Below are 20,684 nucleotides of genomic sequence, written 5' to 3'. Positions count from 1 at the left end.
CAGCCTCTGGGAGTTCTGTGAATCCACCTCCTGTGTTGCAAATTCTTCTGAGTCCGGCAGGAGCTTTGGAGATACAAACCGGTCAGATGCGTCTTAGGTGCCTGCCAAGCAGGGGGAGTAACTCCTTTACTCCAAGGGAGATTCTTCAGTCATCTAGTGCCTTGTAGATCATCGAAGTTCAAGGATTATGTATCAGAGTATCGTCCAGGTAAATCTAAAGTCCTGTAGTCAGGGGTTCCTACTTTATACCCAAGGAAGGGGTGGGACAAACTCTGGGGACATACCTATGGGAGCGTCAGGATAGAGGGGGTGGTTACACCCACATCTTTTGTCCAGTTGCGCGGCAGAGCGGGGACTGGTAGCCCCTGCAACCGGTTTGAGCTGGACTATGCACAGAGACACCAAATGTGCCCGAAGTGCAGACATCAAAGCACTCTTGGAGTGCACCCACCCAGCCCCAATACACTAAACCCTGTCTGGGAGGTGGTTACACCTCCCTGTGACGGTGTGTATCACTTACAACGCAACTTTTACGTCGTAATGCTGTTACAACGCAGCTATTACAACGCAGGATCCATTACATCGGATGCCATTACAACGCATGGCATTACATCGCAGATGCTATTACAACGCATACCATTACATCGTAAGTATTGGTAAGTATATAATTTTTTTTTATTTTATTTAATATTATATAATTGATTTAATTATTATTAATTATAAATAAAAATAAATAAAAATATTTATTTATGTTTTTAAATATTATAAATTAAATTTATTAATTTAAGTAATTTTTTAAATAAGTATGAGTATAGGAGTATATGTTTTGGTGTACTGAGGTATATGTTTTGGGGTGTTTGGGTATTTTTATGTTTTAGGGCAGGGTTTGGGTTTTGGGGTACAGGGGTGTTTTTAGGTTTCAGGGCTAGGTTTGGGTTTTGGGGTACAGGGGTGTTTTTAGGTTTCAGGGTAGGGTTTGGGTTTTGGAGTACAGGGGTGTTTTTAGGTTTCAGGGTAGGGTTTGGGTTTTGGGGTACAGGGGTGTTTTTAGGTTTCAGGGTAGGGTTTGGGTTTTGGGGTACAGGGGTGTTTTTAGGTTTCAGGGTAGGGTTTGGGTTTTGGGGTACAGGGGTGTTTTTAGGTTTCAGGGTAGGGTTTGGGTTTTGGGGTACAGGGGTGTTTTTAGGTTTTAGGGTAGGGTTTGGGGGTACAGGGGTGTTTTTAGGTTTCAGGGTAGGGTTTGGGTTTTGGGGTACAGGGGTGTTTTTAGGTTTCAGGGTAGGGTTTGGGTTTTGGGGTACAGGAGTGTTTTTAGGTTTCAGGGTAGGGTTTGGGTTTTGGGGTACAGGGGTGTTTTTAGGTTTCAGGGTTTGGGTTTTGGGGTACAGGGGTGTTTTTAGGTTTCAGGGTAGGGTTTGGGTTTTGGGGTACAGGGGTGTTTTTAGGTTTCAGGGTAGGGTTTGGGTTTTGGGGTACAGGGGTGTTTTTAGGTTTAAGGGTAGGGTTTGGGTTTTGAGGTACAGGGGTGTTTTTAGGTTTCAGGGTAGGGTTTGGGTTTTGGGGTACAGGGGTGTTTTTAGGTTTCAGGGTAGGGTTTGGGTTTTGGGGTACAGGGGTGTTTTTAGGTTTCAGGGTAGGGTTTGGGTTTTGGGGTACAGGGGTGTTTTTAGGTTTCAGGGTAGGGTTTGGGTTTTGGGGTACAGGGGTGTTTTTAGGGTTCAGGGTTGGGTTTGTGCTTAGGGCTAATTAAATTATATTTACCATTTATAAATTAATTAAAATATATTTATTAAATTAAATTAATTAAATTATATTAATTACATTTTTAATTAAATTATTCAAATTAAATAAATTATTTTAATTAATTTAATTTCATTACAATTTTAAACATATTTAAATTAAAATAATTTCATTATATTAATTAATTAAAATTAATTAAAATTTTTATTTAAATTAAATAAATAGATTTAAATTTATTAAATTAAATTAATTACTATTTTAAAATGTATTTTAATTAAATTAAATAAATTAAATTAATTTAACTTAATTACATTTTTTTTAAAAGTATACTTACCTATACTTACGATGTAATGCCATGCGTTGTAATAGCATCTGCGATGTAATGCCATGCGTTGTAATGGCATCCGATGTAATGGATCCTGCGTTGTAAAAATTCCGATGTAACGGAATGCGTTGTAAAAATCAGCGTTATAGTGACACCAATCCCCCTGTGACAGGAAACCTATTTTCCAGCCTCCCCTGCCAGTTTCGTCCAGCAGCAGGAGGCCAGACTCATGTCTGTGGCTGCAGCATCCATTTTGTGATGCCAGGATTCTGTTAAGCTGGTACCGAGTGTACCGGTATGGTCACGCTTCTCCCTCTAGAAGGGTGGAATCAAACTTCCGCCGCCAGAACTGGCGGGGAGGTATGATTCCAAGGTGTTTGACACCAAACACGACATGTTTCCTTGCTGCCATTCCAAAGTTAGCATTTACCGCATGGTTATAATGCACTTAAGAATATATGGTCTGGCTGCATCACAGAACAACCCCGAGAATAGATTCCGAAGGCTGCAAAGGGGCCCTGCTCATGCATGGGCACCCTCTCAGACAAAACCCAGCACCCTGCTTTCAGGATTGATAATGCATGCATAGGGGTGGCTGATAGCTTTATATGTGCAGCGATATAAGGTAGATATAGGGAACCTATATCTAAGTAAGGGGTGCATACACCACCTTACATAGGCTGCTGTAGCAGACCTGTGGTGTCACTTTGAGTGGTCTCTCAGGGGTAGCATAATGCATGCTGCAGCCCCTGAGAGACCTCTGGGGTACCTATGCCCTGAGTATATAGGATACCAAATACTAGGGACTTATAAGTGTACCCCAGAATCCAACCTGTGGTGTACCTAAAGTACATGCAATCATTTTAGAGAGAAAGCAGCTAGGCTGGGGTCCTGGATAGCAGGGCCTCAGCCAGACTAAAGTCGATAAACAGTGAAACATCAGCCAAAAGTGGGGGGAACTATAACTCAACGGCAAGTTGGCGACCGTGAGCGAGCAAAATGACATCCTGACGAGTCTTTTTCCTCGTTCGTGATCAGCAACATCAAGTTGCTGATCGCGAGCGTTAAAATTAAAGCTCCCGGCGAGGTTCTCAACGCGGGGAGGTCCGGTTTCTCATTGCGAGTAGTCGCGTATGCTCGCGATGAGAAACTACCAGTCTGCGTTGAGAAAGCTGCCGCTCGAGTAGAAATCTAATTGAGCGGCAGAAAACGACCGCTTGCACTGTGTAAGAGGCGGTTGGCACTGATTGCACAGTGCAGACAAGCATCTGGCACTGTACAATCAGTGCGAACAGAATTTTGCACAGTGCACTACGCAGTTCGCGTAGTGCAAAGTGCACTTCGTGTAGCTACGCGTAGCGCTACTGCACAAACTACACCGAGGGTTAATCTCCACCCAGAGGTGATACTGACAATCTTTGACTTGTGGGGCTTCACTCAGGTGGATCTTTTTACTATTCGTGAGAACGCTCATTGACCACAGTTTTTTGTTATCCATTGCTGGGAATCTTGGGGATGCATTAGGTTGAATTTGAATGTTTGACTTCATTACACGTTTCTTCCCCTACCCTTGATTCCTTGATCTTGAAAAAGATTCACCAGGACCGGGTCTAAGCCTTTCTGATCCCCTTATATTGGCCTCGAAGGGTGTGGTATGCAGACGTCCTGAGACAACGGTCTCTCTTGTGCAGGCCGGACTTCCCATCAAAGGAAAAGGAGCAGGTTCTTTATACCAGTCTTCTGCGTCTCCTCCATTATGCCTGGATGCTGAGCAGGGTTGCTTGAGGTCCTTCCAATTGCCATCGAAGATGGTCAACATCATAATGTCAGCTTGTCACCCCTCCACAAAATCAATCCATTCTTGTAGGTGGAATAGGTTTGCTGCCTGTTGCATGTAACCGCAAGTAAACTTTTTGAGGACCTCTGTTTTTTACGGTTGTGAAAAGGGTTTCTATTGCAACTTTATCAGTCGGATCAGTCATCCTTCTTCAAATCCCTGATCATGATAAAGTTCTTGAAGGGACTTAAGCTCATTTCCATGTACACCATTTGTCATGCCCAATGGGTTTTGTACCTTGTCTTGCCATTTTAATGGAAGCTCCGTTTGAGCTCCTTCGCAGTTGCCAGTTATGTCTTCTTTTAAAACTGCTTTCTTGAGTCCCTTACCTTGGCAATACATGTTCATTAGCTGCAGTTACCCTCCTTTCACAAGCTTTATCCTCCTTTCACAAACTTGTCCTAAGGACCAGAGCAGCTTTCCTTTCTAAGGTAATGAGTTTTAACGGGGTAAACCCTAAAAACTATCTGGCCTGGGTCAGTTAGATAGGTACAAAAGCAGTGGTCAGAGTCTATTGCTTTTTTAGAAAACATCAAATGTCCCACATATACATTTGTTATCGCAAATTATAGTCAGTCCATAGTTACAGTGCGTATTTTATTTCGGCATGTAGTTCAATAGAGTACTTTAGTGAAAAAATCAGGAAAAGGATAGAATCAAATAGCCATATATACAAGCATATCAATTACTTCATTGAATCAAATAATTTTAGAAAACAAGGATAGAATTCAATTCATTGATAATTTCCTCATTTAGATAGCTTGTAATTGTCAAAAGTCATCACATAGTATTTACATAGTAAAATATCAACGCGCTCATGGTGATAAAGAAAGGAGGTAGTTAGATGGGATGGGTGTGATGGGATACAGGTGGGGACTGGGTAAAGGTGTTGTGACCTTAAAACAATCACAGTGATAATTGGTGCAACCTTTACAGTCTGGTTTAGATCAAATAAGTTCCGTGAAACTCTTTCACATAGGATTAGTATTATTCCAAAAGATCTCTCCTATGTTTAGAGGGATGATGTGATCTGGTCTACGTTTCGACCCCTGTAGTAAGGGTTGTTGGGAACCTCATGTTGGGGTCTTCTTCAGGACACGAAAAGAACAGGAGCGCATTACGTGCGGCCATCCAATGGCTTTTAGGATAGGACACACATCGGTTCCTATGTATGTGGATTAAACTGGGTCCAGTTAGCCTAACTGCAGACCGTGCAAGATGCTTAGACTAAACACCTTGTGAAGGAACAGAACCATTGGGGCAGTGTGATCCTCGGCGCACCCACATGGCTAATCGCCGATCTGACGATTAGATTGAAAACCTTAGAAGTAGCGACTGGAAGGCTCCCCGGACCCAGTTTAATCCACATACATAGGAACCGATGTGTGTCCTATCCTAAAAGCCATTGGATGGCCGCACGTAATGCGCTCCTGTTCTTTTCGTGTCCTGAAGAAGACCCCAACATGAGGTTCCCAACAACCCTTACTACAGGGGTCGAAACGTAGACCAGATCACATCATCCCTCTAAACATAGGAGAGATCTTTTGGAATAATACTAATCCTATGTGAAAGAGTTTCACGGAACTTATTTGATCTAAACCAGACTGTAAAGGTTGCACCAATTATCACTGTGATTGTTTTAAGGTCACAACACCTTTACCCAGTCCCCACCTGTATCCCATCACACTCATCCCATCTAACTACCTCCTTTCTTTATCACCATGAGCGCGTTGATATTTTACTATGTAAATACTATATGATGACTTTTGACAATTACAAGCTATCTAAATGAGGAAATTATCAATGAATTGAATTCTATCCTTGTTTTCTAAAATTATTTGATTCAATGAAGTAATTGATATGCTTGTATATATGGCTATTTGATTCTATCCTTTTCCTGATTTTTTCACTAAAGTACTCTATTGAACTACGTGCCGAAATAAAATACGCACTGTAACTATGGACTGACTATAATTTGCGATAACAAATGTATATGTGGGACATTTGATGTTTTCTAAAAAAGCAATAGACTCTGACCACTGCTTTTGTACCTTCCTTTCTAAGGTGGCGTGCCCTTTTCATCTGGGGCAGTCCATTACCATTTCTACCTTTTACTCTTCACCATGTCCCACTAAGGAGGTGGGGGCGGAGGTCGGTCACACCCACCGAGGGCAGCCAGTTACTGTATTTATCTCCTAAAGGATATACGGTCTGATGGCCAGCTCTTTGTGGGGTTTGTGGGCAACAAAAAGGTCAAGGCAGTCCAGAAGAGGACTTTTTTTCATTGAACCATTCTCTACATGAAGATGTCCTATGCCTTTGCGAAGAAGGCACTGCCTGCGGTGAATCCATTCTCACTCCACCAGAGCTGAATTTTCAACATCAGGGCTACCCAGTGGTTCCTGGTGTCTGAGATTTGTCGTCAGCAACATGGGGATCTCTTTATATTTTTGCTAAACAATGTTGCTTGGATTCTGAAGTGAGATGAGATGCCATTTCACAAGTTCTGTGATCGAGGATTTCATTGTCTGACTATTCCTTCAGACCCACCACCTAGTAGGAGGTACTGCTTTAGCATCTATCCAACAGGCATGGAATCTGCAGATAGACTTATTCAGTAGAAGAAAGTTACTTTTCTTCAATGATTATTTTCCTGGGTAAATTCTTCACAACTTGCATATTCTTCTCTGATTCAACCACCACCCCCATTCGGAACATTATTTTTCTAGTCTCTGTCTATAAGGGCACGAAACAAATGGACCGGTAACAGACTTCAGTGCACCCAAGTATGCACTATATAGCTCCAGTACTGTCACCCCCTACACCCTTTCTGGTGCAGAAGTTAAACTAGCTCCCCTACAGGCACCGGAGAGCTATGGAGAGTTGCAGGATTCGCTCTGGCTCCTGGGTATATGAATCGAGTTTAGAATCTACAGGTAGAACTTAACTTTTTCTAGTACATTGAAGAAAATGGACTTGGCAGTCTAGTCGTTTAACCTGTACAGAAGTAGTCTTGTACTCTTAGAAGATAAAGAAATTTCAAAGGTTAAGTCAAACCGATCAAGATTAGCACATAAGTTTGACAGGCCAAACAAACTTCCCAATGAAGAGTTCTTAACTTGTGGAATTGTTTTATTGTGATTCCTCGACTTACTAAAACTCCTGTCGCTGTCCCCTCAATAGTCACGATTGTTATATTCCTAAAGTATTTTTTGTAATTCCTGTTGCCATCCATCCTGAGTACAACTAGTCATTCCTTCTTGACCATGTTTCATGGATCTATTTGATTATGTGGGCTACAGACATGTAAACTGCTAGTGTGTCAATTATTGATCTTAGAATTTAGTTTTATAAATCAAGTGAAGATAAAAGCCTACATGATGGAGATCAAAGGCGAATGAGATATATAAAAATGCTGAAAAAATAAGAATAACTGTGAGCATGAATTAAATATTTTAACATTCATACCTCTGTAACAAAAATGCTTTCTCTGTTCTTCTCAGTGAAACACAGCACTTCCTTTACCACAAACCTTTAAGGCATAAACATTTGGTTTTTCATTGATGGCCTGTTTTGTGTTATGATATGCGCAAAATTATCATTTTCTCTTGGTGTCTGTAAGAACGGTTTTAACTCCGTGTAGTGCTGTTTTGACATACCTGTGTTGTCATCATGATGTACATTTTCAAGATTTTGCTCAATTTGAGCGAACACAAGCCTCATGTTCTCAAAATTTAGTTATTGTATTGCGTTTCCGTTTCTTTATTTGCAGTCCGCGCTTTGATGATCAGGAACATTTGAAAGTCCTCATAAGAATGACTGCTCAAGAACTGTCAAATGGGATACCAGACTGTGGGCACCTGTACGCCTCAATAAGAGCCAGCAAGACACTCACCTCAGCTGGCGACTTGATTGAAACTTTTAGTGGCATGGAGCAGGTAAGGAAGTAAGAAGGAAGAGGCACTTAAAACTAGTTTGTATTTTATCCAGAATCACCAGAGAGAAGAAATGAAACTAGCAAAAACTCCTGGGTTGATTAAACCATTTATTTATATTAGACAAATAGATTAAAATAGTTTAAAATGTGAGCTGCTTTCTAAACCTTGTTCCAGGTCCTCCAGCACATGACCGAAGCATACCGACACGTAGATTTGGGAAAGAGAGTGAGTCTGTAGAACACAAGGCGTGTCAGTAATTTGCCTATGTTTTATCTGCTGTCGTTTTTATGTTTCTCTGTTCAGGTGAAACTGATGAAAAGGATAGCTGAAATGACAGATATTTCCCCAATACAACGCAAGTTATCTCGCATTAGGAAACATTTATTAATCAGAGACCATATTAGGTGAGTGCAGATATAGCAATACCTTTAATTATCTTGTACATAAATGCAATGATGATCATTTATATATGTTTTAATATTGAAAGCTAAGTTAGCTCAAGTCCAGACCCTTTTTCCCCCAATATGTAATGAACACTGCCACTTAGGTTTTGGTACCAGAAAGCGGTGATGCTGAAGGATAGGGAGTAGATATTGTCTAAATCTGTGGCACATATTTCTCTACAGGATATGGGATTTCCTAGTGCCTTTCATAGTTTGGCCATTTTGCAAATTTTCCAAATTTCTCCCCATTTTTTAGTATCCTATCACCATCAGAAACAAGCAGGAGTGACTGAGGCCAAGGAAGCAGAGCAAGCTATTAAAAAATTTTTTTTTAAATAATTTTTTTATTGAAGCGTAATAGTCAATCCACAGTGGAGAAAAAAAAGGCAATAACATAGCATGTACAGGAATTATCAGATGCCATATAGAACATCGCATGTTGAAGTCTGGTGTACTCATCTGGATTGCGGATTTATCTTTGAAATGATACAATGGCAACATTTTTAAATGCAGCAACAAAACCCCATAAAACAGAAATAAAAATCACCAAAAATGTAAAACTGAAATATAAACAACAAACAAAATCAAATCTACGAGATTGCAAGACCAATACAGTCAGCCAGTTTGCGATGTATCAAAAACCACCATGGGCAATGTTAGCAGGACAGAACCAACAAATTACACCAGGCCCCCTGCATCCCCTGGAAAGGGCATCAAGAAATCACAAACACAGGTGAGCGTTAATAAGAAAGGTCGTGCACCGTACAGGCAGATGTAACCTGGTACACGGCCCGGGGCGCCGGCCTGAGCGATCCAATGTTGGCGGCGGGTCCTAACCTGCATAGGGAACGTGAGAGCAATAAATGGATGTCGGGACACAACAATTTTCGTAGCGGACATAGTACCACCAGACAGCACACACTCAGCCGCGTGGAGCATGGGGCAAGCGCAAATAGCAGTCACAGGAATGTGGTTGTCTAGAGCGGCCACTAAACAGCTCCAGCTCTAGCCCACCCCTGTAGGCGTGAAAGGATGAAGTGGCTGGGAGGGCGTTTCCTGAGTGAGTTCCGCAATGTATTGTCGGTATGGACCCCAAATGTCAGTTGGGCGGGAAGAAATTGGAAGCTGTTCCGAATATTCCACACTATTCACATTGCTGTAGGCCACACTCCTGAGCCATGAAGTGAGCGTCGGAGCGCGTCGTGCGCACCAAAGCAGTGCCACCTCCCTTTTGGCCAAGAGGAAGCAAATGGACGCCAATCTGCGAAGAGGGCGGGGGAAATTTGTGACGTAGCCCAGCACCGCAATTTCAGGCGTAGCAATCAATGTCAGTCCTAACATGTCGCCCAACACCCGGTGAACCTCTAGCCAGTAAGTGTGTATCCTTGGGCAGGTCCAGGATAGGTGTGCGAAGTCCGCTTGCGGGGCGTTGCATTTGGGGCAGCAGTGGGGCCTGCTGGTGTCAATCCTGTGAGCAAGCGCCGGAGTGTGATACATCCTCCGCAAGAATTTAAAGTGTATGAGCCTGTGTCTACTGTTCATGGATACATCTCGGGTCACAGTACAACATGCCTCCCATTGATCGTCCGAAATCTGAGTACCCAGATCTTGCTCCTACGCAGCGCGCACCACCCCGTCCGAAGTCGGAAGTGAGGCCAAGCACAATTTGTAGAGCTTGGACACCACATGCGCCTCTGACGTGTTCTGTATTATAAATGTGAGTGCGGGGTTGTCTGCAGGGGGAAGGGGGAATGTGGGAAATTCAGCTCGTAACATCGAGCGGAGTCTCATTAAAGTGAAGGTATCCATGAATGTTCGGTCAGTGAAGCGGGAGTCCTCTGTCAGAGAGAAAGCATGACCATCAGGGAATAGGTCGCCGATCGTGAGTATTTGGAATTTGGCCAGCGTACGACTAATCACCGCCTCGCCGGTGATGGGGAGCCAGTGAGGGTTGGGTAAAGGGAGAGCAGAGGAATACAATTTGTCTATGTGTAGTAATCACCTCATCTTGTCCCATGCCCAGGCCGTGGTGGACAGCGGGTGTATGTCATGTGGGTCACGTGGGAGGCCCTTGGGGAGGATTGCGTGAAGTGACACTGGGAGCGCAGAATCAGCCTCCGGTCTCAGATGTGGGATTCTGGCATCCGGGTGAAACCAAGGGTGTGCATACGAACACTGCGCGATCAAGTAATAAAGATAAAAATCTGGTACCCCAAATCCTCCTCTCTCATATGGTAGCGTTAATGTGCACCAGGCAACTCGGGGGTTTTTACCGCCTCATACCAACCGTAACAGGGCAGAGAGTAGTTGGGCGAAAAAAACATTTGTGAGAGGGATCGGGATGTTATTGAAAAGGTACAAAAACCGGGGGAGAACCACCATCTTGACGATAGCGATCCGGCCAGCCATAGACAGAGGCACACAGAGCCACCGTCTTGGCCGTAGTTCGGACGAATAATGGACACTGTGTCGAGGTGTACGTGGATCCCCAGATATTTACCGGAGTCCTCGCACCATTCAAGTGGGAAGGAGCAAGGCCACCGTGTGGTGGCAGGGGTGAGTGGAAACAGCTGCGATTTGTGCCAGTTGACTCTGAGGCCGGAGAATTTGCCAAATCGAGCGATCTCTGACAGCAAGGGCTGCAGGTTGGCCTCTGGGGTACGGACATACAGGACCATGTCGTCAGCATATAGCGAGACTAAGAGCGGGCCGGTGCGGAATTGGAGCCCCCTGTGGAGATGTTTCTCCTGAAAGTGTCGCACTAGGGGGTCAATGGCAAGGATGAAGAGGAGTGGGGATAGGGGGCATCCCTGCCGGGTGCCTCTAGAGAGGTGAAACCTTTCAGTGATGGTGCCATTCAAACGAACGCGAGCAGTGGGTGCCATATACAGCAGCTCCACCGTGGCAACAAACATCGCGGGCATGCCCATCCGCCGCATCACTGTCAGGAAAAAAGGCCATTCCAGCGCGTCGAACGCTTTTTCGGCGTCTAGAAATACAGCCGGAGTTGAGGGGTCGATCCTATGTAAAACTGAGAAAAGCGTGCGGAGATTCAGGGAGGTAGACCTGTGGGGGACAAAGCCGGACTGGGCCGGGGACACAATAGTATCCACCAGCAGCGCCAGTCTTATCGCCAGAACTTTGGCCAAAATTTTATAGTCGAGGTTGATAAGCGAAAGCGGTCGGTAGGAGCTACAGACCGAGGGGTCGCGTCCCGGTTTGGGCAGCAAAATAATGACCGCCTCACGGAGCGTTGGAGGGAGAACGCCGGACTCCAGAGCCTCCGCATACACCTCGACCAGTCTTGGTACCAGTTCCTCCTTATATTCTTTGTAAAAATCGGCCGTGAAGCCATCAAGACCAGGCGCCGAAGAACCCCTCAAGGAATCCGGTGTGATGGGATCGGCCCGGAAGTCTTGCATGTATTTCTCTAAGTATACTATGGCAATTTCATTAATATACGACCCTGGGTCTCGGCGATCTTCTGGTAGGGCAGAAGTGTAAAGGCGGCGGTAGTAAGCCAGAAAGGTGTCACAGATATCGGGGGTGGAAAAAAGGTGGGTGTCCTGTGAGTCAATTATGTCCGTGATGTATGCAGCTTGTCGTGGGGGGCGGAGCAGCTGCGCCAATAATCTGCCCGGCCTATCCCCTTCACCATATTGGCATGCCGTGTGGTACTTGCCCAGAAACTGCAGTTCCCTATCCGCAGTTTCCCTGAACTCAAGAAGCAGCTCAACACGCTTAGCTTCGTGGGTCGGCGCGGGGTTAGCGATAATCTCGCCCTCCACCGCCATTAACTCCGCCTCCACCCGGTCCAGAGTAGCACGAACCTCACGCAGAGCCCCTACATGCTTGGCGATACAGACACCCCTAATGGTGGCCTTGAACCCCTCCCATAACGTGGACCATGTGGCCACCGAGCCAGTGTTGATGTCAAAATAATCCTCAATGGCAGTACGGATCTCCTCAGTAAAGACCGGGTCTGCAAGGGCTCTTCCCGGGAAACGTCACTGCCGTTCGTACCCACCCAGCCTCGGCACCGCCAGGGTCAACAGCACCGGAGAGTGGTCAGACAGTGTGCGCGGAAGCGTGGTGAGATCAGCCACCCATCCCGCCAGGCCCGGAGAAAGTAGCCAGTAGTCAATTCTTGTGCTGGTGTTATGGAAGCTGGAGTGGTGAGTAAAAGCTGGGGCATGAGCATGCAGTCTAGCCTCCACATCTAGCAGGGAGAAGTGTGAGCAAATAGCAGCGACCGCAGCGCGAGCAAGTGGCTTGCGATCTGGGGAGGAAGCCGTGCTATCTCTGCCAGGGTCCATCAATAGGTTGAAATTGCCCCCCAACGCCAGTAGCTCTATGTCCGAGTGGAGTAGTGTCAGATGCAGGTCATGGAAACAGGCCGGGGAGTCAGTATTAGGGCCATAGACCCCAACCAAAGCAATTTTGTAGCCATACAACACACCAGAAAGTAGCGCGTATCTGCCCTCTCTATCCACCTTGCTGTCAGTAACTACAAAGGTAATACGTTTGTGGACAAGAATCGCAACTCCCCGAGCATACCTACTATAAGTGGAAAACACTCTGAGTCCCCCATCCCCTAGCCAATGAGGCAGTATCCGCCTGTACCAAGTGGGTTTCCTGTAGGAAGAGGATGTCCACCCCATGACGGTCAACATATTGCAGAACCTGTTTGCGCTTTCGAGTAATGTTCAAGCCACGAACATTCCATGACATCAACTTTAGCCTGGAGGGACCAGACTGCATACCTAACCTGGCCATAGCGCTAAATCAAGGACAGTAAGTGGTGAGCAGTCAGCTATCAGGCCTATACCATGAATCTCGCAATCAAACACAAATATAAAATTCCTAAAATAAAACATACCACCCACATACCATCCCCCACCCACCACCCAGCCTCCCAACACCCCAGGAGAGGAAGAACCCCATCCAGCTCTGAACAGTTGCGCAGAACACAAATAGAAAAATGTACATTGTAACAGAACATATCAGCCAACTAAAAGATAATAAACCCCAATAGAATCGGAACCGACAGGCATTCGCCATGGGGGGAAGCAACGCTACCCCATGCAGGCGGCCCAGCAGAGCGTCCAACGAGGTTTCAGCACGAAATGTTAACTCCCAGAGCGGAACTCTCAACCACCATACATAAGAATCAAAGAATAGGGTGCAATTGGGTGATCAGCCTAGGCCAGTTTCAGCAAACAAATCGGCACTGGTCTGTGTGTCGGACTGAGGAGGAGAATGAGGCCTAGATCCGGGGGCTGAGCCCGGTTGCTTTTTGTAGCCATGGCAGAAATCTTGGGCCTCTGCCGGAGAGTCGGAATCGGCCGTTCACTTCCACCTTCAGCCGTGCCGGATATAGCATGCCGTACTTCAAGCCAAGATTGCGGAGGGCGGCCTTGACAGAGGTGTACTTCCTACGTGCCTCTTGCACCATGAGAGTGTAGTCCGGAAAGAAAGACAGCTTGCTTCCCTGCCACTGCACCTCTCCCATCTCACGTGCGGCGCGGAGTGCAGCATCACGGTCCCGAAAGTTCATAATCCTGGCAATAATGGGACGAGGTGCCTGTCCAGTACGCGGCCTGGGTCCTAGGGACCTATGTGCTCGTTCGACGACAAATCCAGCCGTGAAGGTGTCTCTTCCGAACAGTTCGATAAGGAGGTGTTCTACAAAGGTATCGAACCGGCCCGTGGCAGTTGTCTCCGCCACTCCAAGGATTCGAATGTTGTTCCTCCGGCTACACGTTTCCAAGTCCTCATTCTTAATGGCCACATCCTTAAGAATTTTTTCGACTCGTTCCAGCCGTTTCAGTGTTTTGGCGGCCCCGTCCTCAACATCTGAAATCCTGGACTCAGCTAAGTCGAGGCGGCAGTCATGGGCTTGCACCGTGGAACCAATGTCCGACAGTTTTTTCTCTAGGCTGTCGAAGTGAGTGTCCAAGGCCTTGAAGCCAGCGCGCATTTCACCCATCATGGTGGCTACCATGGGCGCTGCGTCGCCACTTTCCGTTGTGCCGCCAGCACCAGAGGCCGCGCCAGGTAGGGGGTCCGTGGTGAGGAGGGGAGTTTTATCGAAGCTGAGCTTCCTTTGGTTAGGATCTCTTTTCTTCATCCCCAAGGCCGTGTGGAAAAGCGTCGCAGCAGCAAATATGGCAAAGGTGGCGGGCAGCCAGACAGAAAGCAGGGTCCGATGAACCACTTGGCGGCACCACCACGTCGCCACCAGAGTGTGGGCAGGCCAGACGATGGTAGCGGAAAGAAGGCCGGACCCAGTCCTTAGGCGCGTTGTTCCAAAAAACCAGCGGTCGGGAATAGCCAACCTCGCAGCCTCAAAGCGGGACCCTCTCCAGTATGGACGCGTCGGCACACAGTGTGCAGTGAGTCGGTGAGCAACCCTCTCACGGTGACCTCTCCGGAGGAAAGGGGAGATACACGGTCTCCCGGCCGGCATGCGAAAGGCGGGGTCGCCGTGTGCCACCGGAGAGCGCCGCCAGATACCCCAGCCGCACCACTCCCAGCCCCCACCGCCACCCGCCAAGCCCCACAGCCACCACCCGAACACCAGCGCGGGCCCAAAATCGAGGCCCCGGCACTTCCTAGGCCGCAGTTGCGCACCGGGAGCCAGGCGCCCCCAAAAAAAAACAGGAGCCGCGGAGGAAGGGAGACGCAGTGTGAGCCCAGCGGGGGGGAAAGCGGGGGAAGGAAGCGCAGCGGCCGAGGGCCGCGCCGCACTCACCCGGCGCACCAGCGCAGAAGGGAAGATGGCGCGGAGTTCCAAAGGCCTTGATTCCCCTCTGCCGTATACGCAGCCTTAGGTTGCTCCCGCGGCGTGGAAACTACGCCCAACTGCCCAGGGTGACATCAGCAGTCGGCTCCGCGAATCTGGGGGAGGCAGGAGTAGCGGATCACATCTCGCTCGCTGCCGCTGGGAACCCGCACGGAGGAGCTTCACGGCAGAGCGGCCATTTCGTTCGCCGCCGTGGCCACGCCCCCAGCAAGCTATTAACATAGTTACTCTGAAGCACTAACTGAAGTGCTGGTTCATTTTATTAGTAGCTCAGCAGAGTACGAGGTTCGGCTAAGCTGTATTGACCTGCATAATGTCTTTGTTTGGAAGCTGCCCAACTCTGTTTACTAATTGACTACTTATGGTGTTAGTTGTAGAGGAGGCAGTTGTGTACATATGTACTCCAAAAATGATTCCTTAAGAGATGGGCCGACATGGAAAGAGACCATATATTTTTCAGTTCGCCTGCTGTTATCTGGCATTCTGGAATGTTGCAGAATAATATTCAGTACAGTTTCATTTTCTTTCCTGCTCTTTTATTTTTTTGTCATTTTCTAAAATGTATTAATTTGACTTTTCACTGTCATATTGTACGTCCTACCACAGATTGTATGACCTGTTCGCTTAGAAATGAGAACATATTTCTGCAAATTTACATACATTTTAGACTGACTGAAATAATGATTCCAACAATGCCTACATGGTCTTTGGTTTGTGTCCTTGACTGCCTCCTCATGGTTCTTGCATGCACTTTGTGGCCTGGTTCTCTCCTATTCTCAGCTGATGGATACTGGACACTTAGTAATGGAACAGGAAACGACTTCCATGGCTGTTCATTAATGAAACAGGAAACTACTTCCATGGCTGGTCAGAAGAGCTATGGTTACCCTGGAACACTTGTGTATTTTCTTTTCCCCACTCCTACGTGTGACTCTAATCCTAATTATTATGCTTCACAATCTCCTACATAGAACTTTAGCCATATTTTTTCTTCCAGAATTTTGCTATTACTTATCCTCTGTTCTCATTCTCTTGTATCTCCATTTTCTTTTTCCAGAACACTTTGGCTTTACTCATGTGCTGTGAGCATCTCTGAGGAGTTTTAAGGCGCTTGCTCACAATATTTTCCCCCCAGGACATGGATCCGTTCCAGCCAGAACTTCGAGCCTGATTACGATCTTGGTGGCTGGGATACTCCAGCACAAACGTTTTGGATATCCCAACTGCTGTATTACAAGTCCATTATAACCTATGGAACTTGTAATATGGTGGACGGGATATCGGTCACGTTTGTGATAAAGTATTCCATCCGCTAAGATTGCAAACATGCCTTTAGTCTTGGTCATCGAAATTGACTCAAAGCATCAGATATTGGCACAGAATATGTGGTATCCAAGCATTCTTTGGAGACCAAATATTCTTTTTTTATGAAGACTCTAAGTGGGACTGGCCAGTGCAATAATCTGTTGATATTTTGCTCCCACAATGTTGGAATGAGCCCATCTGTCATTCTAGCCCTGGTGCTACATATTTTCTTATGAACTTCATTCCTTGAAGTGGTGGAGCACCCCTCCTTTCCTTCCTTGGTGAAAATCATGGATCCTGATTGGGACAATTGGAACCATAGTTGGTACAGGGGGCACTCTCTGGCATAGTTCTGGACTGATAAGGCTGCATTCTATTTAATGACTCCTCCACATCCATTGTGGGCAACCCTAGCTTTTGCCTGCTGCGGGGGCTCTTTAGATTGACAAAGCTGCCAAGTAACAAGCTTGATTGCAAAAAAAGGAAAGGAAGGCTGCCTTACTAGTGCTCTACACATTTTCAGTATGTCCTGAAGCTCAAAGTGGAATGAAAGGAACACACACCTGGAAAGGTCTTCCTTAGCTCCTAAGGCTAGTACATTTGAGCAGTCCTATCGAGAGCTTCCTCAAATCCAGGATTAAGCAACACCAACATTTTCTTTTGAAGTTCTGTTCTCAGAAAGACAGAGTGTTGTACTTAAGTCCACAAGCAGTTCCAGGCTTAGGTCCATTGAAGGTTTTAGTTCTTTCTGAAGGACTACTTCTCATGAATATTCTTCGGTGCCTGTCCTCGCAGAAAGTTGAATGCCCCAGCAGACCTGTCGGATGCCTCTGATATATTACACATTAGCAGTCCAATCTTCAGTTCTCTCAGCTTACCCCATTTTCTTCAGATCTGGGCATATTTGCCCTTATGTTCTCTGTTCAAAATCTTTTCTTAAAGCCTGGAGTTCAAAACTAAATTCCAGGGCGGCTTCTGGGACTGATCCATTATAACTTCATTGCCTGCACAGCTGGTCCTTTTACTTCTGGGTCAGCCTCTAGTAACTGATTATCTGATAACTTAGGTAAGTACCTCCATCCCTTTGTCTTTTGGCATCACCAGTTTTGGTCCATCTCTCTCATCTGCATGCACTTCCATGTAGTCCAGCATGGCTAGTTAGGTATAGCTTAGCCTGCACATGATCCATCACCCCAGCATTATCCTATTAAGTGGCCCTGCTTGGGGTACTGGACACACATCCTGAGGTCCTACCGGTGATATTGAGAAGCTGCAATTTAGATGTAGACCCTGGCAGAAAACAATGGCATTGCTGCTCTGGGAGTTCCTTGGATCCCTCATTAATGTTCGGCCTTCTAATCTTAAACCAAGTGCTCAAGCAAACTGAGGACGTTTGGAAGAAGCCACGCTCTGATCTGGCCTCTGAAGCTCACTGTACAACAAATATTAGGCTCTTAAGGAGACACCAGTTTAGATGTCCAGGAGCCACCCTCAACGGTGACGATCACTAGGATTAGAAAGGCAAGGCAGGGTGGCAAAGCTCTATCAGTGGTTGGGCCTGTACTATGGAACAAGCTCCCATTTCTGCTGAGGCAATGTCCAGATCATTTGATCTTCAGAAAAAAGTTGAAAACTTTTTTGTTTAAAATGTGACATGGCTTTAAACCTTTCCACTAGCTTTCTTTTCTCATGACTGGCTAGTCTTCCTCCCTCTTTGTCACTGGCGTTTCTTTTTGGGCGCAGAGATACTCCTTCAGGAGTGGATTCTAGCGCGATACAAGCCCATAAATAAATAAAATAAATAAATGAATAAATAAGTGTTCATTCTCCCATCAATCCTAGTGAAATGTCTGTTCTGCAGCAAAAAGGTGCACAAGCGTTGCAGTCTTTCACACAAAAGGGCTAATGCAAATGATATTAGTGTCTGCTTTTGAATACTTGTGACATTTATTTGCGTGTTATGCCTTCAGGCGCATGAGTACATCTATTAATAATGCATTCTTTATGCCCACTTAACTAGTGACTTTGCGACATTACCACAAATCAACTCCAGTGTGTACAGTAGCTCACGGACACTTGCAGGTTATACCTTGCAGTTGCACAGTTCTGCTCAACGGTTATGGTTCACGACAAAATTGTACAAAAAGTGATGGCTAGAATTAATGTCAGACATTGGTAATTACTCAGGCCGCATTCCAGTCCATCATTATGTTACACATCATGCCACCTAAGTTTGGACCCAGCCGCTTGCAAATCAGTCTTGATTCTGTTCAGTAGGACCATTCCAGTCTGAATCGCCCAGCTAGGTCCTCCCTGAACTGGAATACAAGCAACCCAAGACTAGTTTCACCCTAGTTAGAGCTCATCAGCCAGGTATATCTTGATTTCTGTGGCAGTGTGCCAGAACCACACTTCTATAACTAGTTGTCGAAGACTGTTGGAACCGTGACCAGTTGTTATCACCTCTTTAGATCCTAGTAAAGCTTCAGTGGACCCTGCCCCTGACCTATTGTATCAGAAAACCAGGCACTCCTAGATGAGTGTTTTGCCAGGCTTAGGAGGGCAGTTCAATCTTTGGGATGGCGGGTCTGAACGCAGTTTGAAAGGTGTGTTCAAGGTTTTGTGGCAGGTGCATCAAGATCATATTATTCATTCCCCCCCACACACACACCAGTAACTGAAACCGTACCTTTGCAAGACAAGAGTAGCATTGAAAACTCATACTCTTTGATGTGGATATTTGCAAGATTGTGATTTGGTGCTTCTGTTTAGTTTGGCAGGCCTTTTTCAAGGATAGTTCGTTTTGGCACTCTTGCACCAAAGATTTGTTTTTTGCAAACACCTTCTATTAGATAACATTGGCCCTTTTCTGAAACACTTGATGTTTTTTTGGGGGGCCTTAATACGATTGGGGGGCCTTAATACGATAATACTGGGGTTCAGTTGGTAGCTAGGAAAAAGCTTAAGACTTCTGTTTTTGTTTGTCTATAATAACTTTGTGTGATATATTTATCGTGTGTGTGTGTAACGTAGTTTGCTATCGTAAAGCACTGGCTGAACAATTAGTAATAAATTGTTTCTGAAGTGTGTACTGTACTTTGAGTGTCTGTCACATGACCGGTTTCAGCAAGCAATGGACTGCTCACCCCCTTTATGTGGAAAAGACCAAGTGCTAAAAGGGAGTGCTCGGTTATTTAATGTGCGCCCAGCAATATAGTGGCCGCAAGTCACAGTGATCAATATGCCTGTAGCTGTTCTTGGAATAACCAAAACATGTTAAATTATTCCCGTCTGCTTTTAACGGGTGCTGTCCTGTGAGTTATGGAGAATAAAATAATGCTTCTATTCCTAAGATTGTTAGTCTTCTGTAGATTTATCATTTGAATTTTCCACAGTATTTTCAATCATTCCTTATCTGTCTCTTTCGAGGTTGGTAGGTATGTACTTGCTCATTACAGGTTTTAGCCAAATATTTATTTAATAGTTTTATTCATCAACTTCCCCCCTCCCATCCTGCCCCCCAGTTCACTTTACTTTTAAACAGTAAAAATACTTTACGCTTTGCAGGAACATAATGACAACGTATAATGCATTGAAAATGAAGGACTTAGAGAAATGTATTTCAGGAAAAACGCATTGGCTTGAAAAAGAAGATTGTCATTTTGACTGTTATAAAAGGAGGATGAATGTAGAGAAGAAAAAAGACCAGAATGGAAGGTCTTTGAATGTTCCGGAAGAAACGCACAGAAGAAAAGCAGTGAGGAGTCGGACGGATGTTGTAAAAGCGAATTGTCTAACAGGTGTGCTAGGAAGGGGAGACGTATAGAGCGAGTAAGACAGTCAAAAAGCGGTAAAGCAAGAACTAAAGATTGCGATATTGAGATATTTGTGATTTAGAGAGTAAAAATGGGAATCTATCAGAAAACGTCTGTCACTGTAGCCTTTGCCTGTTCTTTCAGACATTTTCCCTTATTCTCCTTGAACCTGAATTTGCTCGCCTTTAGGAAAAAGTGGATCTCTTGTAGAACTCCTGTTTCAACTTAATCTCCTTCATGACTGTGTAGATCTTGGGTTTATTTACTGCCGCAATATGTAAGATCCTCCTTGTCAATATTCCATCCATTTGGAATCCAATTGGGTCTTATGAATCTCTGGAATTACATAAGCAGACTTTTTGTCTTCCTTTGTTGGGCCTGATCGCTCTGTATTCGATGGCAGTCTATTGGGGCTGGGTTTGGCTTGGAGTCTAGACCTTTGGTGAACCTGCAGGCTAGTTTGCTGTTTTGGTGTG

At 45.5% G+C, this 20,684-nt stretch overlaps 1 protein-coding gene across 2 annotated transcripts in view; it reads left to right on the top strand.

The window, feature by feature from the left end:
• The window catches only part of PITRM1 (pitrilysin metallopeptidase 1), a 434,374-nt gene that overhangs the window by 234,966 nt on the left and 178,724 nt on the right, over positions 1-20,684 (top strand). For both annotated transcript variants that reach the window (XM_078663309.1, XM_078663308.1), the window contains 2 exons: positions 7,675-7,840; positions 8,144-8,244. In XM_078663309.1, the coding sequence (XP_078519435.1) occupies positions 7,675-7,840; positions 8,144-8,244 (267 nt within the window). The remainder of the gene's footprint in view (positions 1-7,674; positions 7,841-8,143; positions 8,245-20,684) is intronic.

This window comes from Lissotriton helveticus, chromosome 10 (genome assembly GCF_964261635.1).
Source record: "Lissotriton helveticus chromosome 10, aLisHel1.1, whole genome shotgun sequence".
Lineage (NCBI taxonomy): Eukaryota > Metazoa > Chordata > Amphibia > Caudata > Salamandridae > Lissotriton > Lissotriton helveticus.
Note: the sequence above shows the minus strand (reverse complement) of the source record. Positions and strands in the feature narration are given on the sequence as shown.